Genomic DNA, 16,698 nt, shown 5'->3' with positions numbered 1-16,698 from the left:
TAAATAGTTTTTAGTCCAGTTTGGTACAGAGAGTATAGTTCTTTCCAGTTCACACTGCTTACCATACCGAGCTCTTCCTCACCTTTGATTAATACTGACAACTAAGTTTTGTAAGTTACAAACCACCATCACTACAAACACAGGGTATTTTGGAAAGCAATTTAAATGATCAGCAGTATTTATTGCACATCAGCTTCTCTCTTTTATCACTTACAAGGTGGACAGTAAAAGTAAACACACATGAAGAAAAAACATTCATGAGACACAAACCAGTTTAATTAAAAATGTAAAGGAAAACAATATGCAGGAATAAAAACTCCAGATACATAGTACTTATTAATTATGAAGCTGTAGCTGATCTTGGAAAAGCATTTGAGAACCCATGACCAAACACTCAGCCTTAAATTCTGAGGGAAAGGGAGGGAACAGCCATGACCTACCAAGTCCTTCCGCGCTACCGCACATAAAACTTCACTACTTGATGTATTTTTCCATGAACTTTTTGTGAAACTCTGATCGCAGAGTATCATTGACAAATCTTTTGTCCTTTTTTGTTTCATCTATCCCCTTGGCGCAGTTCTTGAAGACAACATCATCATCCCACCTGAAAACAAAAAAGTTTTTAATTTCAGTAAGCTTGTATCAATATTAGGTGCGATATACAAAAACATCTAAATGGAGTTTGACCCTCTTACAGAACAACTAGTCATTAGGATTAGATTTTAGTCTTTAAGAAAAGATGATCTATTGTTCTACCCCAAGCTATCTCCTACACACTTGTGACAAGATCTGAGGAAGGAAATGGAAACCAGCTACAGTGAGAACTTTTTCTGACTCTGCACAGCGAGAGTCAGCGAGGGGATGGGTGTCACTGAACAGACTGCACAGTACCTCCTTTTAACTTTGAAGTTGGCCTGAGGCTGTGCTGGCCCAGTAAGGTTCAGCAGTGGGTTACCACTCAGGATGTTCTCCATTCGAATTCTTTCTTCTTCAGCCTTTTGCTCTTGTTCCTGAGAACCAGAAATGGATACATTATTTTTCTAGGCCACTTTTCTCCTCTTGTTGGTAGAGAGACACATTATTTAGCTTTGAACATTCACACAGATGGAGCTTTAATTTTTAGCTCAGACTTTTCAGAGTGTTTGGCACTTACATATGAGGAGAATAAGGACAGAAGCAGAGATACTCTACAGAGCTTAACTTTGCTAATAAACTGTCAAACTCGCAACACTCAATATCGGCTCTACTTAGCTCTGATGTGCCATCAAATATTCAGGTATATTCTAGCTTTACTTTGTACATATTATATTAAAAACCGAGTACACATTAAAAGATTTTCTTTATCTTCATGAGAAAAGACAGTACATCATACAATATTCACTAGACAGAAGAAACCACACAGCATGTTGAAACTTCTCTATTTTCAGCAGCTGTTTGGATTTTACAACTGCAACTTCCCTAGGGACCAATTAAAAAGGATATTGAAAATCCCACAGTGAAATGAACAGAAGATGTCATAAGGCTATTTAAGAGTTTCAATATTATGAAGCAGACAAATTTTCTTGTCCTTGTACTGTCAAATGCATATAACTCAAGCCTAAGTGAAGCAATGCACAACAAGCACCACAAAGTAATTTCACTGCCCACACTTCCAAGCTCCATTAGCACATCGAGTGACTTAAATGTTTACAGACTTCAAAATTCATGTTTAATATTCATTTTACATATTTTTCCAGCAGCTTTCACAAATACTGCAGGGAGTGTTCTTTGACAAAAGAACTAGTAGAAAAAAAAAGCAATTCTTTAAATTGAGATGACTAAGTAGGTTTCCTACTCTGAAGTATGGTCTGAAGACACTCTGGTTAAAAAAATGAATTGAATTAGCACTGCAGAAGAATCAAACCATGGCTTTTAAAAACAGTATGAACTAAAAACAAAGAGATCATGAGATCAAGGTTTTTCCTCAAGCTGGGAAAAAAAAAAAACTGTAGAAAATTAATTGCTGAGGACCTCTACAGGATCCCAAGAGAGGAAGCAGTTTCCTTGCTGCTGGAGTTTACAAGATTTAAATGCTAAACCTGATGTTGATGCTAGCCAGAGTTCTCTAGCTTCAAACATTTAATCAATACTAAGTTATTTACCATTACCTACAATTTACAATATTTTTCCATTAAATTGATCAGGTATGTGAAATTTTGGATGGGTGCCCCATCCCTGGAGTGTTTAGGGCCAGGCTGGATGGAGCTCTGAGCAACTTGGTCTAGTGGAAGGTGTCCATGCCCACAGCAAGGGGGCTGGAAGTAGATGACCTTTAAGGTCCCTTCCAACCCAAACCATTCTGTGATTCCATGAAATTTTCTTTTAAAATACCTCAGCTTTCTTAAGAACATAGATTTAACGTATACACAAATACCAGATGATGCAGATCACTGCTAAAGATTTTATTTTTCAAAATCTACTCAATTTTTAGTTATTAAAAAACACCTATGCTTACACTGCTTCTCACAAATAAAATGTAGAACCAGCTGCAATTAATTGCCAGTGGGTGGGAAAAGCTCCCCAAAAGGGAACATTGCTCAAAAACAAAGCACAGTTTCAGGACAAGCCCTGTAGTGCCCTTATTAAAATATTTGCCTCGGAAAAACTTGCTCTTTCCTGCTACTGTATCCATGGAGCTTTAACACAAACCACAACAATTAGAAGTTATTAACACAGATCAACTAAGGTTATGAACTTTCAAACAGCTCTAAATCTAACATTTGCAGTCCAACTTCTGTTATTATCACCCCAGTAAGTATGGAAACATGGAGAACAGAAATATTTTATGTGGAATAGCAATTTCCTCCCATATTATAAATATAAACTCAAATTATACTTTTTTCTGTGGATCAGAGACAAGAAAAGTATGCAGCTGCTTCTGCACAGAATGCCAATCTTTGATTTACCATCTTCCTTCCCCATAACATGGAATAGCAAAGAGCCATGAAATCCAGTTTACTGCAGTCTGTTGCCAGGTGTTCCCACCAGAAGTCCAGCAGCCCTCAGATTATTGTACAGCACATGCATGGAGAGCACTGCTTTAAAACCAAGCAAAATCTTGGATACTGGAACAAGCAAAATCCCAGTACTGATCTTCAGGTACCTCCCAGGAGGTGATCAGATTCTGTTTAGGACCATTAGCAAATTTACAGCTGGATGCAAGCATGTGAAGTTTTCTCTGTGTTGTCCAAAATGAGGTGGGCTCTGCACCATTAACTTTAATCTCCTATGCTCCATTAGAAGTGAGCCTTTGAAAATACAACAGGCCTGGGAAAAAGACTGAGAGCAAATGAGAAGGCTACAAACCAAAAATTCCTAGTCAAGAGAAGGTAGCACTACCAAGACCATTATAAGAAATTAATAGTCTGTTGAAAAATGGTTTGTGGAGGGAACTTCCTCCAAGTTTATATATGCAAACAGATGCAGCTTTCTCTCATTTTAGAGCTCGACTCTAGGTGAACTCTTCTGAAGGTGGCAGGTAGAGCATGGTGGCACAGTCTCATCCTCAAACTTCTTAGACATCAACTTCAGCCATGATCCAAAGTTACTGAACCTGTGCAACATGCATTACGTTATCTGAGGCAGACATTACTATTTTGGTTTGGGTTTCTATGATGCATGAAAACGCATCCACACACCACTGATTTATAGAGAACTACAATGCACTTCACATATTTTTTTTAGTGGTCAAAAATTGGCTGGAGTCACTCAGCAACTTTCTAGGAGAAATTGCAGTGCCTCTTCCCTCTCTTTCCACATTTCAGATTTAATCTCATCAGCTCCTACAAAGCTGATTCCAGCACTCTCCACCATGCATGAAGAGAAGCAAAAAGCACTCAGTCATCTGAATGGGAAATATTCAGAATCACTAGAGAAAGACAAAGCCAATATTAAGAATCATAAAAAATACGCATACAGTACCCCAATGTACTTCCTACACATAGATACACACCATCCTAACTTCTACTGGCTTTGACATAACCCATATAATATCCTGCAGCCTCAATCAGTCTGATATAGCTCAATTTCTGATAACAAAGAAAAGCATTAAGTGACAAAATGTGGTGATAGAAAAGAAATCAAAGTTGAAATAACATGTTTAAGAAGTGTCATACTTCAAGCACTAGTGTAAGACTAAAAGATGGATTTAGCTCTGGGTTAAGACACCAAACACTGGGCATGGTCCCATAGGCAGCTGAGCTCACACCTTGGCAGAGACCTAGAGGATACAACAGGGAGCCAAGACAGCTTTTGTACTCACACTAAATTATGACACAGGACACCAACCACACTCTAGGCTGCATCTGGCTGCATTTCCACTGCACCACCACGCAGCCTGGGATACACAACTTGTACACTGTCTCCAGTAACTTGGCATTTCAGGCTCAACTGAGTCCTGTCTACTGCTGATTACTGCTTGCAAAAACATTGCATTGACTTAAGTCAACTAGAGTTGCAGAGGACTGGAAAGTGGCAGATAAAGTAAGTGGTAGAGGCAATCTTGGGAATTTCTTTCCTTGGCATATCTGTCTCTGACTGCAAAGGAGAGAAAAACATCGTTACCATGTTTATTTTGAGCTTAGTTCCTAACCTTAGCACAGAGGAAGATTACTTTTACAGAAAGTGCTGAATTTCCCCAAATTACTCCATTGTATTGAAGTTAATTATCCTACTCAGTTTTTATAGATGTTGAGCAGCTAAAAGAAAACCTGAAATACCCATTTCATTGAAGGCTGAAAAAAAGTTTTTAAAAAATTGCATAACCTGATTTAAATGCCAATTTTTGAATGACAAACTGTGACAGCACTGCCATTTGCAGCAGGGAATGAAATTCAAGAATGCACAGATCCACCCCAGTTATCTGATCCTGTGCAAGTTACTAACTCTGTGCAACACAGAGATACAAATAATTCATTCAAACTTCAAAAATGAAGAGCACCAAGTAATCACAAATCAGTGTCCACACACAGCTTTGTCGTGATTTTGTCCACAAGGAAAGGGATGTTATCATTAGTTCCTGGCAAGGGTTAAGGTTCCTGGCATGTCTCAAACACTGAATGAAGAAACATACTCTGCCATCTGCTTTTGCCTCTTTACTGAAATTTTCCTAATCACTGATTTGATCTCTTTAGTTTTAGTCAGAACCTCAAGACTTAAGTGAAAAAGTTAATATCTATCAAGACTCATTTTCTAGTGTTTTATTTGAAAGCTTGTGACATGGGTAAAACAGGGGGCAAAGTTAAGATTTACTCTGATCACTGGTGAAATAATATATGCAGTTATAGAGAAATTTGGTGAAATAAAACTGTTATGAAAACAAATCAAAAACTTTAAGTCTGCTCTCAGCTAAGCAAAAAACAACTGCATATTAAAACATGTTTGCCAGAACTGCACACATACATTCAGCTGCTCACTGGTTTGAATTTTTTTCTTAATTATTTCAATTTACTTTCTAAGGAAGCACTTGAAAACTGAGTAACAAGAGCATTGTAAAGCCTAATTTAGAATACTGAAATGTTTCCTGAAACTTATCCATGGATGGTTAACACAGGCATCAATTTAGTGCTTGTACACTTTTATACAGACCTAGAATTATTCCACAGAAATGCCTTTCAAAAGCAGAATTTCCTGGCCAGCTTAGTGTCTACTAGAAACAATCTGAGATTACAATTGTAGAGGAAATGTCAGGAGGACTCCCACACTCAAAGAATTTTTTAAAAACATTAATAGTATTTATTTAATATTCTATGTAACTTCAGGGAACTTAAACATTTTGAGAAGACAATCTTTGAGAGGAACTGTGTATTTGGCTGACAAACTATTAGAACTTCTTAATATTAATATTGTCAAAATTAGATTTAGATAATTTCTATGGAAATTAGTGTCACCCATAAGGGAAGTTAACAGAACAGGATTCCCCATAAAAAGCAGATTCTCATATTTTGTTTTTAATTGCTCTTTCACCACAGATGCATTTGGAAAGCAGCCATTCTCCTTTAATGGCAATTTAAATAATGGACACTGAAGTGATGAGTGAAGACTATTAACAAAAATAGTTTTCTCTAAATGAAGTCTCTGAAGTAACTGGACTAGCATTTTAATAAATGAAAATAACTAAAGTGTCAGGGAAAAATGTACATATGGCACAGGTTTGGGTTATATTACAGTAGTTTACCCACTTAATCTTGTTAAGACCCTGGGACATTCTAAGAAGATGACAAGAAGAGACACATTAATCTGTCTGAATAACAATGGGTTTTGAGAATGATGATCAGTGTGGAGAGAGAACAGTCCAGTGCAGCACTGGACACTACAAACCCTGCTGCTGGGGTAAGGAGAATATCCATGAAGGTAACACATTAGACCTGTAAGAGACAGCAAAATAAAACAAGTGCTATCCCAAATACTTCATGGCTTTTAGCACCCTCTAGTGACAAAATTAGAATTTCATGGATATTACGATATTCCTACTTTCCATATGTGATAAAAAGAAGCAGGGACTTGATTATCTGAGCTGCAATTTACTAACCATTGTTTTCCTAATGCAAGTTTTCTACACTGAAATGTGACCAGTTGTGCTGTTTAATCTTGATGCATAATTTCAACTATCAAGCAAAGTGGAAAATCTTCAGAGACATAAACTTTCCTTTCAAGCCCTGTGCAAGGACAGCTGAGGTCAAAATCTTTCCTACACATGGTTACACTTAATTTGTAATTTAGTACTTTTCAAATAGGAATACATGGTCGAATTGTTGACAGTGTTTTCAAGTAATGTTCACCATGTTGTTACTGCAAAAGACAATTTCATTGCTTCATGATGTGCCTCAAATGCCTAGATAAAGAGACAAGAGATGCTTTCAGACATCCTTTAATGCAGAAGGCCAGATGGGCAACCAAGTAGAAACAATCTTCTACAGCACAATTTCTGCAATGAAGCAGAATGGTACAGCTTTTAGCCTTACATACTATTTAAGTGCAAAACTGCAGAGCTCACTGGTTTTACAGGCCTTGTTGATTCTATAGGTAAATTTTTATATTGTTAGGCAAGAACAGGCTTGCTGTTCTAGCCTAACTACAATGCTGCCAACAGCAGTTAAAACATTATCCTCTCCTAGCTGTTCCTAGTGTCTGATAGAAGCTCAGCCCTGTTCACTGCCAGCTAAGCATTCATGAAAAACACTGAACTATGAATATGCATGTTAAGCTACAGGAAAGGTTACAAATAGTTCAGAGGCACTAAAGTATTACATTGTCAGAGCAGCCTTTGATTAGCCTCCTGATCAGCATCTAATGTGTTTATTTGGCATGTTCTAAAAAAATACCTCAGATTAGTTTATGCACAGGTGACAGGTGGCTCGGTTTTCTGACAGACTTTTTGTTTGGTTTGGGGTTTTTGTTTTGTTTTACACTAATGGAGAGTATACTTACAAAACCTTGCAAAACTACTCCAGATGAAGGAACAAATGTTTCACAAAAGCACTAAAATTATTTAAGCCCTAGTCAAAGAGAGCAAGCACTTAGTAAAAGCAGAGGAGGGAATGCTGCACATATCCAGTACTTCTGTTACACCATCAGAGGAGAGTGTTTCAGCAGTGCAGATGAAATACCTGGACTCTAAACTCTTGCAATACAATATTAGAACCAGCACCCAATACAAACCTAAAACGAGGCAAATTTGACAACACAGACCACTCCCAGAAACCAGTCCAAGCTCCCAGTCACTAGAAGTCCAGTCAATACTTAGGAATTTTGCTAATGCACTCCATCCCAACAATCTCTCTTACACCAAGGATGTAACAGCACCACCAGCACAGGATTTAATCCCACTCACAGGAAAACATCTGTAACTACAGGACTCTCCTCCCGTTAAAGGGCAGAACATGGTATTTCTGTCTGTAGAGAGAAATATTATAGAGAGGTATGAAAGCTATATGTGAACTGAATGAGTTTCCCAGTTCTGAAAAGACTGCTGTATTGTTATTTGGTTTTGCAGAGACATTTTTCAAATGAATTTGCCTGTGTATAATCACATGAAAATAGTTCTGGTCTTACAGTTCAAACTTGTGCTCCTTGCAACACAACACCAAAGCTGTGAAAGGACAACTACTGTATAAAACCCAGAGCATCAAAAAGCACATATCTTTATTTCATAAATAAAATCAGTATTTCTTGTAAAAGCTCATTAACAAACTAAATTACACTGGATGGCATGCAGCTCACTAATGCCACTATAGCCTTTGGTATGATAGCTGAATGCAGAGTATTTACACATGAAATCAAGATTATGTTGACTCACTGCCCACACAAAGCGTAGGAAAAGTGAATAAAATGTTTCAGTGAGTAAAACATTCAGTGCGCCTTATAAAGAAAAAAATTCTTAATAATTATTTGATAGAAGAACCAATCCATCATACCTGAGAGGAGGTCTGAACAGCACTTTGTTTTCCCGTTCTCACTCATCCCAAGTACTTAAGGCACACTGGTTTTAATAGACACCAGTACAAAAAAAAAAACAACAATTTTTTTTTTAATGTGTGAGATTTTACCTTTCGAGCTTGTTCTTCAGCTCGTTCTTTCTTGATTTTTTCCAGTTCAGCCAGGAGAGCTGCAGTGTCATCATCATCGCTGTCTTCCAAGTCCTCATCTTCATCATCTTCCTAACAGTAACAAATGGAAGGCAAGAATCAGCCTGTTCATTTAATTTAATAAAAAACCAGCCCTGTGCCTCCCAGCTAAGGCTACAATTTGCTGCTGGCTGATTTCTGAAGTACTTGGGTAGCAACAAATGAAATACAAATAGGGTTCTTGCTCTTCTGTAGTAAAGAGAAAAATAGGTTTGTGCTTTTGGAATGCCTGCAATTACAAATGCTATGTGTAACTGACAGACTCTAGAGAACGGCTGTCCCCAAATCACTCTCTAATCGTTGTGATACAAGTCATTCTGTGTGCCTGATTACTCTGTCCAATACTGCTGGGACCAAATACCATGGAATTTAAAAACCCAGAGCTTATTGTTGAGCCTTTGATTTAACTCCTAGATGTCAGTAATAAGAAGCACAGTCAAAGGCAAACATTTGTTGCAGTCATTTGCAGGTATCTCAACAGTTCTACCCCTGGGGAATTCTTACTAAGCCAGTGGTAATTCCCCATACTGGAAGTGGTATTTTCAGTTTCCTAGATTTTTTGTGCTTTCCAAGAATACCATCACAGCATGGACCAGAATCCTCTGAACCACTCTGGACTTTCACCACAGTACAGAAGTTGTAAAAGGAAAATATGTCTGAAATCTTCAGGCAACCTAGAAGATATTGCATTAACAGCAAATCCTTAAGGCTTTGATAAGGAATGAAAGGAAAGAAGATAGAAAAGAAGACACATACATCAGTAAGAGGATCATCTGCATCAAGATTTGCTGCAGGAATCTGGTCTAGCCGAGGCTTCTTAGACACAGAAGATGATGTTGTATGTTCTGTGGTGTAAAAGAAAAAGTGTCTAAGTCACTTCATTTAACAACATCTAATGTAAGAAAGCAAAAATCCTCACAATTTGTCTTGCATTAGAGTAAGAGAAACAAGCTTATTATGCTGACTTTTCCCCTCACTTCTCAATCTTAATGCCCATGTTAATTCCTCCCCCTCAGGAAGCCTCAAGAGCAGCAATAACGTCCCAAACTTACAGTTTGGCCTTACAGTTTTTTGAAGTCATTATTATTTCAAGCAGAAAAAACCCAGAAAAAACAGATGAGGAGAAATATTCTTATTTTATACATATCTAACTGGAGAGTTCCCATTTAGGATGACCCCAAAGTATTACTGCTTGCTAGTTTGGTCCAAACCACATCTACTTTCTTCTCTGAATTTGAAAGCCATGCAATAGCTTCACACCTAAATCTTAAGTATGAGAGGTTGTACTTTAATACTAAAAATAAGTATTTCTCAAAAAGCTCTTTGATTTTGTTATTACTTCACCATATCTGAAAAGAATAGCATACTTTCAAACAGATTTATTGTTACACTGGTGCTGTAACAGCAGAATGTAACAGTCTTTCTTTCTGTCTTGCTGGTACAAGTACAAAAAAAGCCCTTTATTAGCTGCACACACTTGTTGCCAATTCATTACAATTATACTGTATCAGCTGGGCATGCTTTTCTATTGCCCGGCCTAGATTTCTGCGAGCATGAAGCCAGTGGAATCTCCCTTGCAGGTCAATAGTTCTGAACTATCAGAACAATACCCAAAATTCTGCTCTCATGACATGCTGTCTGCAACTGCAAACTTCTTACAACCCCAAATTTCACGCAAGAGCAATGTTTCACAAAGATGTTAAGATTTTTGTTTCCTAGTTTTTTACCTCTGGTTGGTCTGTCTCTGTTCTTTTCTCTTGCAGCGACTCTTTCTCTCTCCTCCAGCTCCCGTCTGAAGTCACGGTTACGCACCTCCTCAGGAGCATCCTGGGTGGTCTGCCTGAAACAGCAAACAAGGAAAAAGCTTCAAGTTTGACAGTCTGCAGCTGGGGACAATATTTTCATGGAGACCAGTAAATCCTGGGGTGAACAGGTAAGGATAGGGAACAAGAAGTGGGTTCCATGTAAATGGATGTTTATTCTCTCTCCAGCAGAGCCCTCCCTGTGCACATATGCATTGCACACACAGACCTGTGGTGCCCCACACTCATGCTCCTTCTGGTGGCTCCTGAATGAATAAAAAGACTCTACTTAAATTCCTACAAAACAGGATGGTGACATCTCTCTGTATTTCACTACATTGAAATATTCTGCTCTCCAGCAGTACAATACCAGTGTCCTAGCAGACATCCACAAACATCATGGTCACCTTTCTTCACCGTTTTACCACCCAAAGTTGCTGCTGCAAACCCAATCTCTAAGGCTTACAGATAAGACCAAGACTGGAACATCCTTTTCATAAATCTTTTCTTCTCCATGAGCCCAGACCATGATAATAAAAAAGTTGGGAGAACAGGCAAAACACCTTGTAAATTGAATATATGATCACTCCTCTTTTATATAACAACACACTGGCAAAAAGCAATGAACCACATATATCTGAGCCACATTAAGTTCCACCTAAAGGCTGCTGAAACTTTTGTGGATATTGGGAAAAGAACTTGTGAATAAAAAGAAGCAGCAATTGCTTTTACCTCTCTGTGAACCCAGTGCTGGAAGTAAGAGTGCCTGGAAGAAACCCAGACTTGAGCCATTATAAACACACTGTGTGCACAGCCTGTCTTTATAATTTGGAATCCTTGTTAGAGCTGCAAAATCTCCCCAAACTCTGTGCCACTCAAACAAACATGAGTGGGACTGAAACACTGGACTTTTCCTGCAGTGGTGCAGCCCTGGCAATTTAACAAAGACAACTTTTTACTAGGTATTTGGGAGGAAGAACAGAAGACACTTGATGCTCCCTCCACATTCCCTCTCACACAAAAAGAGGGATTTGTTAAAACATACATTGTATATTTCCATATATACCTGTCCCAACAGACTTCTTCCAAAGCAACAGACTGCTGTTCCAAACCCCACTTTTTATACAAAACAAACCACCAGCAATTTTCCCCGTAACAGCAAAATGCATTTGACAGCACTTTTTGTGTTGGTATTCTCCAAAACACTCAGCTCCCTTATGAATACATTTTCTTAAAAAACAAAGGGGCAGGAGGGAAGAGGTGACAGGGTAAATATCCACACAGAAAAGTGCAAAAGTAAAACCTTAACAGTAATTTCACTGACAAGAGTAACATCAATTAGACAAAACGAGCATTTTTAGATTGATACATTTAATTTAAATTCTATCATACTGATGCCAGCTTTTATATACTCTTTCAGAAAGATAAAAATTGAATATGCATTTCAAACATAGGAAAATATTCCTAAGATCACATTATCTTTCTCACTGGTTAAATAAATTTCTTCTCCCACGACCTGTGTAAACCACCTGTAGCTGAAGATGAGTTGCACTTTAACATCAGCTCTTCCAACACATCCCACTACCTGAGTGCTATTCCATGGCTCCCCTGCCTCTTAATGCCTTTACCAAGTGGTCCTTTGCCAAAAACATGATGTGGTTTTCCTGCTTCTAAGATGTGCTCAGCTTCACTTCTCTCATCCCATCTTGCTCTGCAAGTGACAGTGCTCCCTGTGGCTCAGCCCCAATGCCAACTTACTTTCCCTTTCACTGCCCAAGATGTTCAGTCTCCAATGCTCATCTTCTTCTGATAGTTCATGTGCATAAACAGCAACAAATTATCACTAAAATTAAACCTCCCCAAAGCACTTGCAATGCATCTCAGCTCCTAGCTCTGCTTTTGAGACTTTCACTTTTAGCCCGCCTGTTCAGAACTGCTGCACAATCTCTGGACCTTGCTCGGTGTTGAGCACATCAACATGTATTGAGAAAATTGCAGGGTACCACTCATAACAAAACAGTCATTCCCAGCCTGCTTTGCCCTGACACTCAAAAAATGATACTAACCTGTATTTGATTTTAGTATGAGAAGGAAGATCTCTGCTAGAATATTGTTTGGATAGCTGGCTTAAGTCTCCTTCACCTTTTCCTCTTCCTCCTCTTGCAGGTTCAAATGTTGGCCTCGCCGCTGTCGTCATCTTCACTCCTACAGAATCAAGGGACAGAACAAGTTGTTACTCCAACTTACTGTGTAAGACACTCGTTAGGAATTGGAACTGTAGAAGCAGTGACAAGTCCCAGTACAGTATACCAGCTGTCACTCAGCTCATGATCCTCAATATTTAAGTAGTGTTTTATTGATGGAATCTATGCAGGCTTCAAAGTAGAGTCTTTTCCAATATGCTTGAAAGATGATACATGGACTCTAACTTAAATATGAAGGTATGCTTGTAAAGTAAATAACAGCAGCCAGGAATTGATCTCCCATCCTTAAAGCAAGCAGCACAGTCTTGTAACTCAACTCTTTCTCCTCCTGAAGAACTGCAGTCAAAAATGACTGCCTACTGGCATGACCCCAGACCATTGCACAGCACCACCACCAGAAATGCCAGCTCACAGAGACCACAGGTGCTGATCATTAACCACCAATGAACATCAGGCAGCATACACAAAGTGCAAGAAAAAAAGTTTGGATAAATAGAGAAGTTGTCACCAGCTCTCCCCTAGAAACTGCAGGAACTCAGCATGTCCAAAAACCAAACTGGTGGATGCCCAAATTTCTACTCTCAGTTCTTCTGTGCATAAGAGTGAAACAGGCTCCGAGCAGGCTCAGCCACAGACACCCTGTGAGCTCACACTGTGCCCAGCACTGCCTGACAGCACCTGCAGACCCTGCAAGACCAAACCACTGTGCCAGCCACGAGTGTGAGATGGTTCATCAGTGCCAGGAAACACTGTGGGATCAGCCATCAGGACAGGAGGGAACAGCATGAAGCTGAGTCAGGGGAGGTTTGGGTTGGGTATCAGGAAAATGTTCCTCACCCAGAGGGTGTTTGGGCACTGAACAGGCTCCCCAGGGCAGTGGTCACAGCACAGCCTGGCAGAGCTCAAGGAGCATTTGGACAATGCTCTCAGGCACATGGTGTGACTCTTGGGGTGTCCTGTGCAGGGCCAGGAGCTGCACTTTGATGATCCTTGTGTGTCCCTTCCAATTCAGGATATTCTAGAACTCTGTGACCTTAAATCCACTATCTGAAACAATTCTCATTCCTGCTTCACCAAGGCAGGCATATCCATTAGTCACAGCCTAAAGATCTTTAGGACAGGAGAGACCTGCAGAGACACATAAAGGTGTCAGTCCTACCAGCCAGAGGGTTGAATGTTGAAAGGCAACAAGAGAACTTATTAAAAATATTAAAAAGCAAAATAAAAAACTATGACATTGTTTCATACACCTTTGTGGTACACAAACAAAAGTTATTTATGCTCTGCTTATTTTGTTAGTTTGTCATTTTGAATGAGAGCACAAAATGCCCAACTCCAGCATCAAAGTGGTAATACAATATGCGGCTCAAAGTAACATCCCATCAGGCAGAACAGTTACTGCCCTGAACTACTACTCAGAAAACAAAATTAACACAGGAAAATACATTTATAAAGAAGTAAGACAATAATTAGCCTTAGCTTGTTAATCAAGGACAGCTGACACTTTTCAGTAATGCTGTACAAGTCAGCTGAAGCTCAGTGAGCCATCAGCTCTCTTGGCACACGTTCTGCCAGACCCAGGATCCAAGAAAGTCCCTTGTTCCCATAATATATCTGTGCTAATTGTGTGTAACAGGGGGACCCATGAAATCAGGTGAGGAAGGAGATCTGGTGTGGCTGCAGTGGTTTCAGGAAGCATTAACAAATTGTCTGGAAAGCATCTCTGCTTCTCTTAGGTTACGGAATTAATCAAGTTGTTAAAGAGCTCTGAGACTGTTCAGTCCAACCTGTGACCGAATATAACCTTGTCAACTAGACAGGGCACTAAGAGCCAAAATCCAGTCTTCCCTTAAACACCTCGAGGGACAGTGACGCCACTATCTCCTTAGGCAGCTCATTCTAATGTCTCATCACCCTTTCGGGGAAGAAATTCTTCCTGATGTCCAACCTAAACCCCCACTGGCACAACTCCTCTTGTCTTGAGAAAAGCGGCCAATCCCCAGGTGGCTCCAACCTCCTTTCAGGCAGTTTATTAAGCGAAAAGGTCCCCCTGAGCCTTCTCCAGGCTCCACAGCCCCAGCTGCCTCAGCCGCTGCCCACAGAACTAAGTCAGTCTGTATTCAGCTTGGCCTTCAAGGACCCAGACTCAACCTGAAACCTCTCAGGTTCCAGAAATACCTGAGCCTCTTTAGTGCTACTAGGAGTTATCGGCCCAGAGCGAGTAACCGAGCTCGGCCTGCAGCTGAATTGCCTTGGCCTTGCCGGGCCGGGCCCTTACGGGGGGATCCGAATCGCCGCGCACGCCTCTCCCCCGACACCCCCTGCCCCAGGGCCGCCTCTCGGCCTCCAGGGCCCTCCCGCAGCCTCCCCGCCGCTTTCCCGGGCACTTACAGCGCGGCCTCCTCCGCCCCGCGCAGCCGGGCCCTACACCGCCACCATAGTTCCGCCAGGCGCCCACAATGCACCGCGGCGGGCCATAGACACGGCGCGCTGACCATAGAGAGGGGCGGGAGCGTGTCCGCCATGACGGTGCTGGGGCGGAAGCGCTGCGGGGCCAGCGCGGGGGGGACGGGGTTAAAGAGGGAGGGAGGGTCGAGAGCCTGGGAGAGATAATAGGGGAGGATGGACACAATGGCAGGCGGAGGAAAAGGAGTACCTTAGAAATTCTCTTTATTTGGGGGGTGGGGTTGTATTAAGAACATCATCCTCAGTCTGACTGTAGGGCAGCAGCTGACGGCTGTCTTGTCCCTGCCCTCATTGCAGAGAAGTCCTTTACAGTTTATACGATAGATTTAGATTGCCAGTTAGGAAGACATCTTTTACTGTGACGGTGTTGAGGTGCTGTAAGAGGGCGCTCCATCCCTGGAAGCGCCCGGGGACAGGCTTTGAGCGATCCCATTAGTGGGAGATGCCCCTGCTCATGACAGGGGGATTAGAACTGGATGCTCTTCAATGTCTTTTCCAACCCACATTGTTCTGTGATTCTGTAATCATTGCTGTCTATATAAAGAAGCCAAAGCACAAACGGCAATCACTAAGGAATTAAATTCCTTCTCTTAAAATGCAGCTTCTTGTGTTTATTGCTCCTTTCAGATACACTTTGCTATCAAGCTTCTGCGAATCCAGACTAAAGCATGGGAAATGAAAGGGTTTCTGATGTATCTACAAATGAACGCGGAAACGTTTTCCTGAGTGCTGGACACCCAACGTGCAGTTCAGAAGAGCCCACAAGAGGTCCCGCAGATGTTGCCATCCAGGGAGCTGCAGCAACAATGGAAATTGCACCCTTTGCCTAACGAGCTATCGGAGAAAGCACTTGGAACAAGTCGGGCTTCAGTATAGAAAGAAACCAATTACTTTAATCAAGTTAAGCTTCGCTCTGAAGCTGGATAAATAGTGTCAGTAATTACTGTGTCACGTTCTAAGAGCTACACCTGTCAGTAACCGAGTACCCAGCATTGCATTTTCTCATCTGCAAGCCTCTATCGGCACCCTGTGAAATGGGTTTATGATTTCTTCCACTACAGGCAGTTTAAACTCAAAATCAAACCTTGCAGAGAAGTCTGGCTTTGGGAATTTGGTGGTGTTGGGCTACAGATCACAGCAGCCTGAATTGAGTGCATCATTCTGCAGTGGTGGGTGTTATTCCTAGATTACAAATCTGTGGACTTTAAATCAGGAGGCACTGACTGTTATGCTAATTTGACTGTCGGGGTGCAGCAGAATGTTATGTTTTGCTCAGTAACAGATCCTGAAGGCAGTGCCTACTGTTCAGCTGTAATATCCATCTGGCAGAAGTATCGAGTCTTGATTAAAGACCTCAAGAACTAAAGGGACCTCTCCTGCTCTTGAGTTAGAGGAAAAGGCAACATTCCATTGCGTGTTAAAAACTAGCACAGTCCCTGCTCTGAACAGATTGGAAGATTCTTCAAATAGTAAAGGAATGGCTTTGTGTCTTTGGCCAAAATTGTTCCCCAGGGAGCTTCCCTTCCCCTAGATTGTGTGTATCAATGTGCAGATGTGTTTTAT

At 40.7% G+C, this 16,698-nt stretch overlaps 1 protein-coding gene across 1 annotated transcript; it reads right to left on the bottom strand.

Annotated features, from left to right (window-relative positions):
• Positions 1-254: 254 nt before the first annotated feature.
• On the bottom strand, positions 255-15,143 carry CWC15 (CWC15 spliceosome associated protein homolog). Its single transcript, XM_083855563.1, has 7 exons — positions 15,061-15,143; positions 12,532-12,670; positions 10,391-10,503; positions 9,420-9,508; positions 8,586-8,696; positions 892-1,010; positions 255-604 (listed from the first exon to the last, which is right to left on the bottom strand). Exons 2-7 carry the CDS (start codon positions 12,660-12,662, stop codon positions 475-477), a joined length of 693 nt encoding a protein of 230 aa, XP_083711689.1. The 5' UTR covers positions 12,663-12,670; positions 15,061-15,143; the 3' UTR covers positions 255-474.
• Positions 15,144-16,698: the final 1,555 nt, after the last annotated feature.

This window comes from Zosterops lateralis, assembly GCF_965231275.1.
Source record: "Zosterops lateralis genome assembly, chromosome: 2".
NCBI lineage: Eukaryota > Metazoa > Chordata > Aves > Passeriformes > Zosteropidae > Zosterops > Zosterops lateralis.
The sequence above is the reverse complement of the archived record's forward strand: the minus strand, read 5'-3'. Positions and strand labels throughout refer to the sequence as shown.

Excerpts from the sequence above, each read along its gene's own strand:
- CWC15 (XM_083855563.1), bottom strand. The coding sequence starts at position 12,662 with ATGACGACAGCGGCGAGGCCAACATTTGAACCTGCAAGAGGAGGAAGA. Across the intron at positions 9,509-10,390 it reads CAGAGACAGACCAACCAGAG|AACATACAACATCATCTTCT; the intron begins GTAAAAAACTAG and ends TTTACACCACAG. Across the intron at positions 1,011-8,585 it reads CTGAAGAACAAGCTCGAAAG|GAACAAGAGCAAAAGGCTGA; the intron begins GTAAAATCTCAC and ends TCTGGTTCTCAG.